Source organism: Pan troglodytes, chromosome 18 (genome assembly GCF_028858775.2).
Source record: "Pan troglodytes isolate AG18354 chromosome 18, NHGRI_mPanTro3-v2.0_pri, whole genome shotgun sequence".
Classification (NCBI taxonomy): Eukaryota; Metazoa; Chordata; class Mammalia; order Primates; family Hominidae; genus Pan; species Pan troglodytes.
This window is the reverse complement of record NC_072416.2, coordinates 55,251,939-55,267,581: the sequence shown is the minus strand read 5'-3', so window position 1 is coordinate 55,267,581 and position 15,643 is coordinate 55,251,939. Positions and strand designations below refer to the sequence as shown.

The 15,643-nt window shown below is 53.8% G+C and overlaps 1 protein-coding gene across 1 annotated transcript in view; it reads left to right on the top strand.

Moving 5' to 3' along the window:
* PLLP (plasmolipin) overlaps window positions 1-15,427 on the top strand; it is a 28,652-nt gene extending 13,225 nt beyond the window's left edge. The window contains exons 2-4 of the mRNA XM_001145227.8: window positions 9,457-9,630; window positions 12,930-13,052; window positions 14,485-15,427. Of these exons, the coding sequence (XP_001145227.1) occupies window positions 9,457-9,630; window positions 12,930-13,052; window positions 14,485-14,601 (414 nt within the window). The 3' untranslated portion in view covers window positions 14,602-15,427. The remainder of the gene's footprint in view (window positions 1-9,456; window positions 9,631-12,929; window positions 13,053-14,484) is intronic.
* Window positions 15,428-15,643: the final 216 nt, after the last annotated feature.

Sequence of the window (15,643 nt, the reverse complement as noted above, 5' to 3'; positions counted from 1 at the left end):
CCACGCCCAGCTAACTTTTTGTATTTTTATTAGAGGCGGGGTTTCACCATGTTGGCCAAGCTGGTCTGGAACGCCTGACCTCAGGTGAGCCACCTGCCTTGACCTCCCAAAGTGCTGGAATTACAGGTGTGAGCCATCGTGCCCGGGTGGGAAGACTTTTCTAAAGCCCTAAGCGGGGACCTCACAGCAAGGATAAGGTGGTAGTGGCTCCTCACAGCAAGGATGAGGTGGTAGTGGCTCCTTGGCTGCAAGTACACATGGGGGCTGCAGGACCTTGCTGGGGGTCCAGGGGCGGCTCAGCCACTGGGGTAGGTGTGCTGCAACTTCTTCTGCCTTTGGCATTGAAATGCTCTCTGCTCTGAGACCCAGGACTCAGGAATAACAAGCGATACAATGAACGCCTTGGAGGAGGACCCGGTCTGAGCCCCCACCTCCAGCATCGTCCTCCTGCCATAGCCCCAGGAAGCAGGGTCCACGCGGGAGGTGGGGGTGGGGTGGCTGTGGCCTAGGGTGGCGACCCTCGCTGCCAAGCTCCCCACTGTGTTCCCAGGGCATAGAATAGCGCCTGGCACAGTTTGTTTAATGACTGAATGACTCCGTTTGGTGACTTACATGCCCATTTTTCCAACGAGAAAAGAGAGCTTAGGGCTATTCAGTACTGCCCAGGTCTAGTGGATCTGGGGCTGGGTTCCGAGTCTGCTGTCGCCTTCCTGGAGAGCGGGGATGACTCCAGGATCCTCGAATGCTGGAATGCATGGCATGGGAATTCCAAGGTGCCCTCCCTCTCACACAGGGGGTGGTGTGTGGCTGTGTCGTGGCCAGCTTAGGCGCCCGGAGCCTCTGTCCCCTGCCCCTTTGTCTCGTGTGATACAATGGGTGGCTTTTTGTCCCCATAAAGTCCCTTTCACTGTAGGGAGAAGGGCCAGAGCGGGGGTGGGGACTGAGCCTGGCCAGGCTGAGTTCTGAGTGTCCTTGGCTTGCCCAGATGTGTCCCCAGTGAGGGGGACCCCAGGAAGGGTTTGCTTTGCCATGCTGGGCGTGGTTTTCCTGGATGGAGCAGTGGGAATAGAGAGGCCGGAGCTGGGGAAGGACTCGGGGACCTGGGAAGCACTCAGGGGCCATGGATGGACTTGGGGGCAGGGGAAGGACTCGGGGGCTGTGGAAGGACTTGGGGGCTGTGGATGGACTCGGGCTGGGGAAAGACTTGGGGGCTGGGGAAGGACTCGGGGGCTGGAGATGGACTCGGGGGCTGGGGATGGACTCGGGGGCTGGGGAATGACTCAGGGGCCAGTAAAGGACTTGGGGGCTGGAAAAGGGGGTTGTGGATAGACTCGGGGACTGTGTTTGGACTCGGGGGCCATGGAAGGATTTGCTGCCTTGGCCCCTTTGGCCGTTACGTTGTTTCTAAAAACCTTTGGTTCAGTCACTCATGTTTAAAAAGCTGATTTTTGCCAGGTGCAGTGGCTCACGCCTGTAATGCCAGCACTGTGGGAGGCCAAGGCAGGTGGATCATCTGAGGTCAGGAGTTTGAGACCAGCCTGGGCAACATGGTGAAACCCTGTTTATACCAAAAATACAAAAATTAGCCGGGCATGGTGGTGGCACGCACCTGTAATCCCAGCTATTTGGGAGTCTGAGGCAGGAGAATGACTTGAACCCAGGAGGCAGAGGTTGCAGTGAGCCGAGATTGCGCCACTGCACTCCAGCCTGGGCCACAAAGCGAGACTCCATCAGATAAATAAATAAATAGCTGATTTCCATATAAAATCCAGACTTCTAGTGTCTCTTGAAAAATTAGAAACTTTGGTCACCCCAGGCCTGCATTCCCAGCAGCCACTCCAGAGACTCCCCAGCCCACTGTAGTCATTCCTGTGACCTGCTAGCCCTGGCAGCTGCTGAGCTTGAGCCCTGGTGTCCTCTAGGCCCCGGCTGCCTTCCTGCCTCATGGCTTCCCTCTCTGGGATTTCCCTCCCCCAGCCCCGGACTGTCTCATAGCCTTCACGACTGCTCACGACTGCTATGGCTTTTAATGTTTTCTTTCACATGGTTTCATCTCCATGACACACCTGTGAGGTGAGCAGGTGTCCGTCCCCCTAGGGTCCCTGTACCCCAATTTCCTCACTTGCCAGATGAGGAAACAGACCAGAAAGGTTGGGTGACTCCCCCAAGGCCACACAGTGAGCCCACAAAGGTCTGATGCTGCCCCGGAAGTGAGGAGGGTGAAAAGAGTTGGGGTGACTATCTTTGCATGACAGCTCAGAGTCCATAGGGTTGGTCGAACCCCTCCCTTTGGGGCCCCTGGAGGAGGCCCATGTTCAGGAGTGTTGACCTCAGGCTGCCGGAAATCTCAGAGAACAGCAAGCCAAACCTCCCTGCTTCCATTGTGCCAGGGGGTGAAGGGGTCTGCCCAAGGCCCCTCAGCCTATGAGGAGCTGAGGGAGTGCAGCTCCAAGGGAGATCTGAGGGCTGGGCTGGATTTCTGGGGCCTCCTGTGGGAGCACCACTGCCTTATCTGTCAGGTGGGTGGGGCTGGCACTGACGTGGGTCCTTATCTGTGCCTGGGCTGTGCCTGGTGCTTGAATGTGGATACTGTCATTCTCTCAGTGAGGCCTCACCCTCCTGAGGAGCCTCACACACCGTGGCAAATGCAGGAAAGTAGGCCCAGGGCCTGACTTGAAAACCCATGTTCTTAACCCCTCAGGGTGATCATGACACCTGGCCATGATTGAGTATTAAGCCTATGCTGGTTGCTGGTCTAAGTTCCTTGCTCAAAACTACCCTAGGGCCCAGGCAGGAGGATCGGTTAAGCCTAGGAGTTCTAGACTAGCCTGGGCAACATGGGGAGACCCCACCTCTACAAAAATTAAAAATAGCTAGGAGTGGTGGTGCATGTCTGTAGTCCCAGCTACCTGGGAGGCTGAGGTGGGAGGATCACTTGAGCCCAGGAGTTCGAGGCTGCAGTGAGCTGCAATAGTGCCATTGCACTCCAGCCTGGGTGACAAAGTGAGACCCTGTCTCAAAAACAAAACAAAACAAAACCACCCTAGGGGGTAGATACATTTCAAAGATGAAGGAAGATGAAGACAAGGGCACAGAGAGGCTAAGCCACTTGCCTGAGGTCACACAGCTAGTTAAGTTGGCAGGGCCAGAGCGTGAATTCAAGGAGTCGATAGGCCACCCCTCCAACAGAACCAATGCCAGTGTCACTCAGGTGAACAAGGTCATGACACCCATCCACAGATTCAGAGAGCAGCTGAGAAAAACCTGTTCATTTCCTGGGGCTGCCGTAACAAAGTTCCACAAACTGGGTGGCAGAAATATATTGTCTCAGTTACTAAAATCAAGGTGTTGGCAGGGTTGCTTTCTTCTGGGGCTCTGAGGGAGAGTCTGTCCCATGTCCCCCTCCTGGCTTCTGGTGGTGACCAGCAAGCCTTGGTGTGCCTTGGCTTACAAATGCATCACTCTCGTCTCTGCCTCTGTCTTCACACGGTGGTCTCCCCTTGTGGTCTCTGTGTCCACATTTCTCTTGCAAGGACACCAGTCATTGGATTAGAGATGCCCCCAATCCAGTATAACCCCCCTTAACTCGAGCATGTCTGCAAACACTATTTTCTTTTCTTTTCTTTCTTTCTTTCTTTTTTTTTTTTTTGTTTTTTTGAGACGGAGTTTCGCTCTTGTTGCCCAGGCTGGAGTGCAGTGGTGCGATCTCGGCTCACTGCAACCTCTGTCTCCTAGGTTCAAGCGATTCTCCTGCCTCTCCCAAGTAGCTGGGATTACAGGCACATGCCACCATGCCTGGCTAATTTTTTGTATTTTTAGTAGAGGCAGGGTTTCACCACGTTGGCCAGGCTGGTCTTGAACTCCTGACCTTAGGTGATCCACCTGCCTCAGCCTCCCAAAGTGCTGGGATTACAGGTGTGATCCACCATGCCAGCCCTTGTTTTGTTTTGTTTCTGAGACAGAGTCCCACTCTGTCCCCCAGGCTGGAGTGCAGTGGTGCAATCTCAGTTCACTGCAACCTCTGCCTCCTGAGTTCAAAGTGATTCTTCTGCCTCAGCTTCCTGAGTAGCTGGGACTACAGACACCCACCACCATGCCCGGCTAATTTTTGTATTTTTACTGGAGACGGGTTTCTCCATATTGGCCAAGCTGGTCTTAAACTCCTGTCCTTAACTGATCATGTACCTCAGGCTCCCAAAGTGCTGGGAATACAGGTATGAGCCACTGCGCCTGGCCAGACCCTGTTTTCAAATAAGGCCACATTCCCAGGTACTAGGGGTTAGAACTTGAACATATTTTGGGGAACACATTGCAAACCACAACAAGAGATGAGGAAAAACTTCCCTCAGAGTCAGTGAAGGGCATGCACCCTGCAGGAACCTGGCCTGTCTGGCTGTCAGTGTTGGCAGCTTCTGGGGAAACTGTAATAACAGGGTTTCACTGCAGCAAGGAGTGCCTCTTGGTCGGGCATTTGTGACGAATCTTCTCTCTGATGCCACAGGTGGTTTTAACAAAAACATCTCTTCGTTACCCAATTGTTTGGAAATTCTTTGAAGATGCAAAGGTCGTTTTTGACACTGTAGTCTTCATATGTAAAAAAAAGTTCCTAATCCAAATTATTCAGGTTTTCAGAAAAGCAAAAAAAAAAAAAAAAAAAAAAAAAAAGGCCCTGTGCCCTTGAGATTTCCAGACAGTTCCCTTTGTTTATCTGCAGGACCTGTCTGGGGAGGCATGGCAGGGACCTCAGAGAGCTGGGAAGGAGGGGAGGATGTGGTTTGCCTGTGTGTGTAGGAGAGAGACAGTTAGATGTTCATGTAGACACCTCCAGAGAAACACGGGGACAGACGAACATGTAAGCAAGAGAGACCTACAGGGCCCAGGGGTGAAGGCATAGAGTTCTGTTCCCAGATACCCACGTGGCACCCTCCCTGCCCCTCCCTCACCTCCCTGGGTCTTTGCTTATCATCACCTTGCCAGTGAGATCTTTCTTGGCCCCTTCTCCATAGACATTTGTTAAATATATGAACCCAGAGAGATGCCCACAGCGAGGCCTGTGTTGGGTGCCCTGTTCCGAGCAGGGTCTCTCTTGGGGGACTGGGCTGGGGGCTCAGGGACCAGGAGAAACCAGTCTGTCTGGTTCAAATGCAGGAACGAACCTTCCCTGTTCTAGGGCAGAAACCGAGGCAGCTCTGCAGGCACAGAGCCAGGCAGCACAGCCAGAAAGAACGCCAGAAATTCCCGGTCCTTATCCACCGGCTTCATCTGGACGCTGCGTTCGCTGATCTGGAAACCAGGGGTGGGGCTGGAGCACAGCACAGGGCAGGGCAGGGATGGCGGGGGGCAGTGGCGGGGAGCCTGGGTGCCCAGCCCAGACTGGCTCCTAGAGCCAGCTGAAGTGTCCTCATTTTTTACACTTCACTAAATAACTCATAGTAGCGCAGGTTCCAAGGAAGCACGGATCTGGGTTCCTGTCCTTCCCTATCCTTTTAAAATTTTTATTTATTTTTTGAGACAGGGTCTCTGTCACCTAGGCTGGAGTGCAGTGGCGCCATCATGACTCACTGCAGCCTTGACTTCCCAGGCTCCATTGATCCTCCACCTCAGCTTCCCAAGTATCTGCGACCACAGGCACATGCCACTATGCCCAGCTAAATGTTATATTTTTGGTAGAGATGGGGTTTTCCATGTCGTCCAGGCTGGTTTCGAACTCCTGAGCTCAAGTGATCCACCTGCCTCAGCCTCCCAAAGTGCTGGGATTACAGGTGTGAGCCACTGTACCCGGCCTCCTGCCCTGTCCTTTACCCACAGTGACCTCAGGCACATTTGCCTCCTGAGATTCCCTTTGGAAGATGGGGATAACAAATAGAACATTTGAGGAGGGTCTGGTGATGGAGGAATCAATGAGATGTGTCTGGCACAGAGCGAGAGGGCATTGAGTGGTTATTGTGACCTAGGCTGTGAGTCATGGGACAGGTGATTGATAGGCATATGATAGTGGAAACCTGAATTGGTCTTTTCTTGATTTTTGGTTCATTGCATTTTCTGACTTTCCTTTAGTTAGTTGGAAGCTGGCAACACAGTGGCAGTGGAGGCCCATGAGGAATTGGCTTTAAATGAAAAAATTGTTTATCTTGGACGCACCCAGTTCTCACCTGGAGAAGGGACGGAGGCGTGCTGCCCGAAGTGTTTGTTCTCCTTCAGAACACTGGCCTCCCCCCGGCTCTAGGGGTTCGTGGCCTCTCCAGGTGTGTCTGTTTCTGGCAGGCTGTTGTTCTGAGACATCCTGCCCTGGGTCCACACTCGTAAGGGCTCTGCCCCCAGCTTGGTGTGTGACAGCGGGCAAGGCCCTGTGGCTCTGCCCTGGCTTCCTCACCTGCCTACCCTCACCTGGCCTGCTTGCGGCGGTGAGAGTGCTGACGGGCAGCAGAGGCTGGCAGGGTGCTGTGTGTTGGGGGGTGGATCCCTGGAGCTTCACCCCAGTGTGGGGAGGAGCAGGTGCTGAGCCCTGGAGAGAGGGACACCTTCCCTGGGCCTCCCACTTTGGGCTGAGCCCCTTACTTGGGTTGGGGGGAGGCAAGGCCAGGGGCAGTTCACAGATGGACACCTGCTTCTTATTAATTTATTTTGTTAATTTAATTTTAATTTTACTTAATTTTAGTTTTATTTATTTTCGTTTATTTTGAGACAGGGTCTTGCTGTTGCTCAGGCTGGAGTACAGTGGCACAGTCATAGCTCACTGTAGCCTCAACCTCCCAGGTTCAAGCGATCCTCCCCCCTCAGCCTCCCAAGTAGCTGGGACCACAGGTGCACCATCACCACACTCGGCTAATTTTTAAATTATTTGGCAGAGATGGGCTCCCTGTATATTGCCCAGGGTGGGGTCTTGAACGCCTGGGCTCAGGCAATCCTCCCACCTTGGCCTCCCTAAATGCTAGGATTACAGGCATAAGCCACCACGCCCAGCCCCACTGCTTCCTCTTTTAATACACGGTGCCTGTGCAGGGCAGGGTTCTGATCTCTGTCATGGTTGAAGAAATAGGATTGTTAGTTCCTAAGCACATTGTGTATTTAGCGTATATTATGTGTCGGGCACTGTTGGGCACTGAAGATAAAGCAGTGAACAAAACCCAGAATCTTCGTTGGAGAGCAGGGAAGGTACTCGGTCAGCATCACACAGCCACACAGCTTTTGACTTCCAAGCTCGAGGCCCCACCTGCCACTTCCCCACTGGGCCATACCCTTCCCAAGCCAGATCCCTGGGGGATGGGGAGTAGGCCGAGGAAGGAGGGTTGTGAGGGCTGAGGGCTCCCTGGGCCAGCTCAGCTACAGGCCCCCGAGTCTTGTCCCTGGCTTCTGTAGGGATCCACACAGGAGCTTCCCTTCTGGTCCTCGACGAGGGTGCTTTTGGATGGGGTGCCTGGCAGGCACCCCAGCTCTGTCTGTGCTCTAGGCCCAGGCCCTCAGGTGCTCTAGGGGCTGGCGGCAGCCCCTCAGCTGCTGGGAGCAGCCAGGACTTTCTGTCTCCAAACCCTAGCAGCCAGAGGCAGGTCCTGCTCCGGAGCCGCTTCTCTGATCCCACTGACTTGTCCTTGGGCTGGTGGCAAGGTCACTACGCAGCCTTGGTGCCATGTACCTGGGCGCTGACCAGGGGAAAAAGAGGACACCTCTGTGTGTCTTGATTGGCAATGGAGCCTTTCTCCAAAGCTAGACCCTCGTGTCCTCTCCGTGGCCAGGGATTCCAGAGAGTGCCCTCGTGGAGAAGGCACTCTCCAGAGCATCTCCACCAGCAAGGGGTGGGTGGGGGTAGGAGGGGCTGGGGAGGCCCAGGATGGCCACATCCGAGGTGCCTCTGGGGGCCTCCACGAGCTCCCTGGGCCCTGCCTCAGCTGGCCCTTTGCTGGCCTGCACCCTGAGACAGTCTGCATAGTGAGTCGACAAACCTGCAGAGAATTCTCTGTGGCTGTGAGGGCTGGGGCCTGTGCAGTCCAGTTTGGACTTGTGGAATAATAAAAAAACACTTCTGCTGCAATCATTTATGTGCATGAACTTGTGGGTCCTCACAGTAGCTCTACAAGATAGGAATGGTCATTATATGATAAGCAAGGGTGGTTATACACTTGCCCACGGCCACACAGCCGGTAAGGAGAGCCGGGATCGAAGCCAGACAGCGGGGCTCCAGAGTTCATGCTGTTAGCCACTACCCATGCTCCGCTGGGATGGTCGGGCCCATCCTGCCATGTGGGAACAGCCTGACAGGTAGGCCCCTTGGCTTCCTGGAGGCCCAGTTTCACCTGTGAGATGGCAACACCTGTATAGAAGGGCATCTGGGAGAGCCGGAGACGTGGGGTGTCGGGCAGGAGGTCACCCAGAGGCCCTTGTGACATTCTCTGCTGGGCCCAGCTGGGAGGGAGGACACAGGGCTGTTGTCTTCCCACCTCTGGGACTGTGGTGACTTGATCTTCCTTTCAGCAGCTTTTACTGAGCCCCTGGCAGGGCCTAGGTCCTGTGCTGGGTGTGGGGACATAGCTGTGAGACAGCCACGGCCGTGCCCTCGTGGAGCTCGCAGTCTGGGGAAGGGAACGATTATGGCCCTGGATGGTGGGTGCCTGGGGGGCCCTGTGAGCACTGATGAGGGCTCTGGGATGCCGGCTGGAGGCGTGGGGGTGTCCTGGAGCACCTGACATCTCAGCTGAGACCTGGAAGAGGAGTGAGAGTGCAGGTCAGGGCCCCGGTACAGTGGTGTATCACACGAGCCAAGTCAGCATTCCTTTTTAAATTTTTTTCTATTTTTTGAGACAATTTCACTCGTCTCTGAGGTTGGCATGCAGTGGCATGATCATAGCTCACTGCAGCTTTTAACTCCTGGGCCCATGTGATCCTCCTGCTTCAGCCTCATGAGTAGCTGGGACCACAGGTGCGCACCACCATACCTAGCTAACTATTATTATTATTATTATTATTATTATTGTTTTTTGAGACGGATTTTCACTTTTGTCTCCCAGGCTGGAGTGCAGTGACGTGATCTCAGCTCACTGCAACCTCTGCCTCCCAGGTTCAAGCAATTCTCCTGCCTCAGCCTCCCAAGTAGCTGGGATTACAGGCACACGCCACCATGCCTGGCTAATTTTTGTATTTTTAGTGGAGACAGGGTTTCACCATGTTGGCCAGGCTGGTCTCGAACTCCTGACCTCAGGTGATCTGCCTACCTCAGCCTCCCAAAGTGCTGGGATTACAGACGTGAGCCACTGCGCCCGGCCTTAATTTTTCTGTAGAGATGGGGACTTGCTCTGTTGCCCAGGCTGGTCTTGAACTCCTGGCCTCCAGCGATTATTGCACCTTGGGCTCCCAAAGTGCTGACATTACAGGCATGAGCCACTGTGCCTGGCCAATATTTCTTAGCTAGATAAGAAATGAAACCGCATCTCTGGCTGACCCTGCCCTGTCTGACCCTCCTAGGTGCTGGGGCTGCTGGTGTGGGCGCTGATTGCGGACACCCCGTACCACCTGTATCCGGCCTATGGCTGGGTGATGTTCGTCGCTGTCTTCCTCTGGCTGGTGACAATCGTCCTCTTCATCCTCTACCTGTTTCAGCTGCACATGAAGTTGTACATGGTTCCGTGGCCACTAGTGGTGAGTCTGGGTGGGGGTACTGGAAGTGGCTATGACAGGACCACTGTGACTTTCCCTAGAAGAAGTGGCAGGGTGTTGGGGGGTTGCCTGACATCCTCACTGACCTAAGCTGGTCTGCAGAGCCAGGGGTGGAGGTGAGGATTGATGGTTCAGAGGTCCAGTTTTTCTATTGTTCCTTCAAGACAGTGTCTCACTATGTGCAGGCTGGAGTGCAGTGGCTCAATAACGGCTCACTGCAGCCTTGAACCCCTGGGCTCATGTGATCCTCCCATCTCAGCCTCCCCAGTAGCTAGGACTACAGGCACGTGCCACCATGCCCTGCTAATTTTTATTTTTTGTAGAGGAGGGGTCTCACTTTATTGCCCAGGCTGGTCTTGAACTCCTGGGCTCAAGCAGTTCTCTCACTTTGGCCTCCCAAAATTCTGGGAGTACAGGAGTGAGCCACCATGCCTAGGTGCACGGTTTTTTGGGGAACCATGAGCCAGGAAGGACACAGGCTTGACTTTGTCCCAGGAGGGGAGTAGAAGTGAGGGGCTGTTGAGTGGATTTGTAAGAGGCCATTTGGAATCTTAAAAATATTTTTCCCGGCCGGGTGTGGTGGCTCACGCCTGTAATCCCAGCACTTTGGGAGGCTGAGGTGAGTGGATCACCTGAGGTCAGGAGTTTGAGACCAGCCTGACCAATATGGTGAAACCCTGTCTCTACAAAAAATACAACAATTAGCCAGGTGTGGTGGCGCGTGCCTCTAGTCCCAGCTACTCGGGAGGCTGAGACAGGAGAATTGCTTGAACCCAGGAGGCAGAGATTGCAGTGAGCTGAGATCACACCATTATACTCCAGCCTGGGTGACAGAGCAAGACTCCGCCTCAAAAAAAAAAAAAAAAATTTCCCTCTGGGGGTGGTCAGAATTTGTGCCTGTGTTGTGTGAGTTTGTGAGATTGTGTCTTGGCCCAGGTAGGCAGCCCTGTGGCTGGAGGCTGGGGCAAGCTGTCAGAAGTTGCCCAGGCCAGGGCCTCAAGTGTGCAGGACAAGCTCGGGCACCCGGCTGCCTGCAGGTGAGGCCCTGAGGCCTGGGAGAGGCTGGGCTCCCCAGGTTTGCCCCAGGACAGTATCCCCAGGACACAGGGCTGAGAGCGGACATGGGAAGTACCCCGGCCAGACACACAGAAAGCTGCTGGGTTTTTTTTTTCCTCTGACCCGGAAAACCCCTGCAGCTGGGGTCTGAGGCTTTCAGTGAGAAGAGAGGCGAGAAAGGCACATGATTGTAAGACAAGCAAGGCTGGGACTAGGCGGCATTGTTTGGAATTCAATGACTTTTTAAACCGAGGAAACGTGAGTCATCCTCAAGACAGAATGGGTTTGTTAGATCTCGACATCCCTGGCAGAAACAGGCAGCGTTTGCAGGGGTCGCTGGGCTTGCAGGGAAGATTTTGGGGCGAGGAGGCGGTGCCTTGACTTCCGGGCTCAAGGTCCACCCCCTCCCTCATGTCCCAGGGAACTCTAAGAGAGAAATCTCTGGAGATAAAAGCCTGTGTGTCTCTTAGGTGCAGATTTGGGGCTCCAGCCGTGGCTGTTAATGGAAGGAGGCTCCCTTCTGCCACAGTGGCAGGGCATTGCTTCTTGTGCTTCTGGACCCTCAACGAATGGGGCAGAGAGGGCTTAACTGCATCTAGAGAAGGCTGGATTAGCATGGCCAATTTGGGATTTTCTGGCATGGGGGCTACAGACCCCTACAGGATCCAGGCAAGATATGTGAGTGAATTGGGTCAGGAGGGACCCTGGAGAAGCCAGCATCCATCTGCCCATCGCAAGCTGCCTCTATACTCACTTCATCTGTTCCTAGTGGGAATGCAGCCCCTTTGGAGCAAAATCTTTTGATATCCTAAGTTTTTTTTTTTTTTTTTTTTTTTTTTTTAGACAAAGTCCCGCTCTGTTGCCCAGGCTGGAGTGCAGTGGCACGATCTTAGCTCATTGCAACCCCTGCCTCCCAGGTTCAAGTGATTCTTCCGCCTCAGCCTCCTGTGTAGCTGGGATTACCGGTGGGCACCACCACTCTTGGCTAATTTTTGTATTTTTATTGGAGACGAGGTTTCACCATGTTGGCCAGGCTGGTCTCTAACTCCTGACCTCAAGTGATCTGCCTGCCTCGGCATCCCAAAGTGCTGGGATTACAGGCATGAGCCACACTGCACCCGGCCAAGATTTTTTTAATATAAAATTTTTACATGAAGTCTTCAGGTTTTCATGAAATCTAATTTTATAATGTTGGTAATTTTTTAAAAGTATATTGGACAAACTGAATGAATGTTTGAGGACCAGGTGTTTGAAGACTGTGAATGGGCTCCTGGGGCCAAGCGTTTGGGATGAGGGACTGGTCCCTGGTTGTCAGCAGAGGGCCCCTTCCTGCCAGTCTGGTTCCATATCCAGCTTGAAATATCTGGTCCTCTTGGTCCTGACCCTGGCATTTGCTTAGAGCCTTGAGCTTAGGATGTGGCTAAGAGGGAGACAAAGATTCTTTCCCCTGAAGGCAGAGAGGGATGTGAGGCCCAGCCCAGGACTGGCCACAGAGCCAAACCTTGCAGTGGTACCAGGGATGGCCTGGACTTGGCCCTGGACCACACTTGGAGGAGTGGCCTGTGTTTCTTTAGCTGGTACAAAGAGATGGGTCATGGATTGGGCTCTTTCTGTGAGGAATAGGTCTGGCACTGCCCCTACCCCATCACTGAGGCCCTCCTGTCATTCCCCTCCTCCAGCCTCAGGTGTGTTCATGCTCCCTGCTCAGCAGGCCTCCTGGGGACCAGGGCCTCATGGGCTAACCCCCTGGAAACTGTGGCCTCTTGAGGTCCTGTTGGTGGGAAAGACCCAGGTGTTTGCATCCCCATCCAATGGCTACTCAAGGAGTGTGCCAGTGGGAACCAAGGAGCCCCAACCGTTGGTCTTGTGTGTCTTTTTTTTTTTTTTTTGAGACAGGATCTCACTGTGTCACCCAGGCTGGAGTGCAGTGGTGTGATCATGACTCACTGCAGCCTCAGCCTCCCGGCTCCAGGTGATCTTCCCATCTCAGCCTCCCAAGTAGCTGAGATCACAGGCATGCGCCACCATGCCTGGCTAACTTTTTTATTTTTGTAGAGATGGGGCCTACCTATGTTCCCCAGGCTGGTCTCTAACTCCTGGGCTCAAGCGATCCTTCCGCTTCAGCCCCCCAAAGTGCTGGGATTACAGGTGTGAACCACCGTGTCCGGCCTCTCTTTGTGTCTTAAGCCTTTTCTCTCCCCACTCCCTACCCCCATGTCCTGCAGTTAATGATCTTTAACATCAGCGCCACCGTTCTCTACATCACCGCCTTCATCGCCTGCTCTGCGGCAGTTGACCTGACATCCCTGAGGGGCACCCGGCCTTATAACCAGCGCGCGGCTGCCTCGGTGAGTCTGCTTCCCAGGCTCCCTTGGTGGTCTGCAGGGTCTCAGCCCCAGGACTCAGGCTGCTCGCTTGGTCTGAGGCCAGGCACCTGCCACCTCCTGAGGAGTTGTCACCTGAACACTCAGTGGGTCTTAGAGGGGAGCCGGGCTGCCTCCAGGCTTCCATAATTAACAGTGGGGAGTGGTGTGTGGTGGGCAATGGAAGTTTTGGGTTAACTATTTTTTCTTTTTTTTGAGATGGAGTCTTGCTCTGTTGCCCAGGCTGGAGTGCGGTGACGTGATCTCAGCTCACTGCAACCTCTGCCTCTTGGGTTTAAGTGATTCTCCTGACTCAGCCTCCCAAGTAGCTGGGACTAGAGGTGTGTGCTGCCACACCCGCTAATTTTTTTGTATTTTGTATTTTTTTTGGAGATGGAGTCTCACGCCTGGCTAATTTTTGTATTTTTAGTAGAGACGGAGTTTCACCATGTTGGCCAGGCTGGTCTTTTGAACTCCTGACCTCAGGTGATCCATTCGCCTTGGCCTGTTAAAGTGCTGAGATTACAGGTGTGAGCTACCACACCTGGCCTGGGTTGACTATTGAACCTTGTTGTAAATCAGCTGTGCCACACTGCCTTAGGGTCACGTGCCCCCTTGGAGAATGTGAAAAACATACTCTCCCACTGACAAGTGCACATGCAAAAACCTTTTGGTTTAAACCATTCTGGGAGATTCATAGGCTCTCCCATGAAACCCAAACTCTGGGCCCACGTCAGGTGGCCAGTGAAGTGGCAGTAGTCCCCTCCACGCCTGTCACCCTTCACACCACCAGGCCCTGCACACCATCTCCTCCCAGGATCCTGCGACACCCACAGTGAGGGAGAGGAAGGGACTACCAGTTCCTTTTGACAGACAGGAGGCTCCTGCTCAGAGAAGTTGGACGCCAGGCCTGGAGCCACGGCCAAGCCCAGGGGAGGGCAGGGCCTCGATGGGCACGCATTTGGTTCCTTACTCTTCCTGATGAGGGCAGTTTTGAAATCAGCAAATTCAGTGATGGGGACAGAGACGGGGAGCTTCTGAATGTGGCTGCAGGTGTTAGTATAGAGGCTTGAACTGGTTCTAGGAAATTCCTAGGGTGGCCTTTGAATGTTGTCTTTTTAGAACTAAATCCTTGCTAGGTGTCCCCTCCGTCACTCTCATCTTCTCCTTCATTGCCCTTATCACAATCTGACAGGCCCCGCCTGTGGTTCTTAGCTGTTTCCCATGCTTAGAAGGTAATGTTGGTATCCCAGGACCCTGGTGCTCATCAGCCCCATGATAAACAGCTGTGAAATGCATCTGGCTAAGTGTGAGATGGTGCGGCTGCCACAACCCCTCCTGCCTGGCCTGAGATCTGGTTGGAGCTTGTGTCACTGTCACCCACTCGGTCCTTAAGCCCTTCTCACCTCTCTTTCAGTTCTTTGCGTGTTTGGTGATGATCGCCTATGGAGTGAGTGCCTTCTTCAGCTACCAGGCCTGGCGAGGAGTAGGCAGCAATGCGGCCACCAGTCAGATGGCTGGCGGCTATGCCTAAACCACCTGTGCCACGGCCCCCTCTGGGGCTGAAGCCGCCGCTGGGTCACAGAGCAGGGTCACCCTGCAAGCCTGAAGCTGGAGAGCCCTGCGTGGAGTCAGCCCAACAGGGACTGCATTTGCTCCTCTCTGCCCGTCAGACATAAGCTCTCACAGCGCTAAGGAAGCAGGCCCAGGCTGGCAGGCATCTCGGCTTGCAGGAGGCCAACTGCTGAGACCTCTTCTCCATCCCCCTTATTCAGTGGAAGGTGACGGGGGATCTGAGGCTGTGTCTCTGCCTTGTCTTTAGAGGACTTCAGCGTCCAAGACTGGGGCCCACCCTTCTCACCAGCACTAAATGCACTAACAAGGACTCCAGACCTGCAGCCCCAGACCCGCCGTAGTATAAGCCTAACAAGCAACACGTAGCACCTTAGTCTTTGTTCCAGGAGAGCTGAGCAAGCTCGTGAAACCACTCTCCTTCCTTTAAACACCGTTTCGACCAACCTCTCCCTGGAGCCAACCTATAAAAAGTGGGTTGATTGCTGACAGCATGGTCTTCCCTCCCTGCATTTCAGACATACCAGTTACTGAAAGCAAATCAGTTTTAAGTGATTTCTCAATGCTGAAAAGCCTGTCCAGGTTTCCTTCCCTTTCCCAAGCCTCTCTCTGTAATACTCCCTTTGGGCGAAGCTAACATCAGTGCCGACTGCCTCCCCGACCTTGCTGACTAGGCACATGGGACGCAAAGGAGGGAGGGAAGCAAGGCCTTGCCTGGCGAGTTGTTATGTGGTTGGTGGTGACTGTTTTATTTTTTTTTTTAATAAAAATAAAGATGAGAGAAATTATTTGGACAAGATGTTGGCAAATCACTTTTACAGGTGCTTGTAACCTCCAGGAGACCTCAGCTTGACTGTAGAAGATGCCTGCTGTAGGGCAGTTCACGTTCTGGAGTCGTTCAGCACCACCTGCGAACTCTTTGACCGGAGGAAGGCTGCCTATACTTCCTGCTTGCTGGGTCTGGAACAGTCCTGGTTTATGCTGTTTGTGCTGGCATAAGTAGA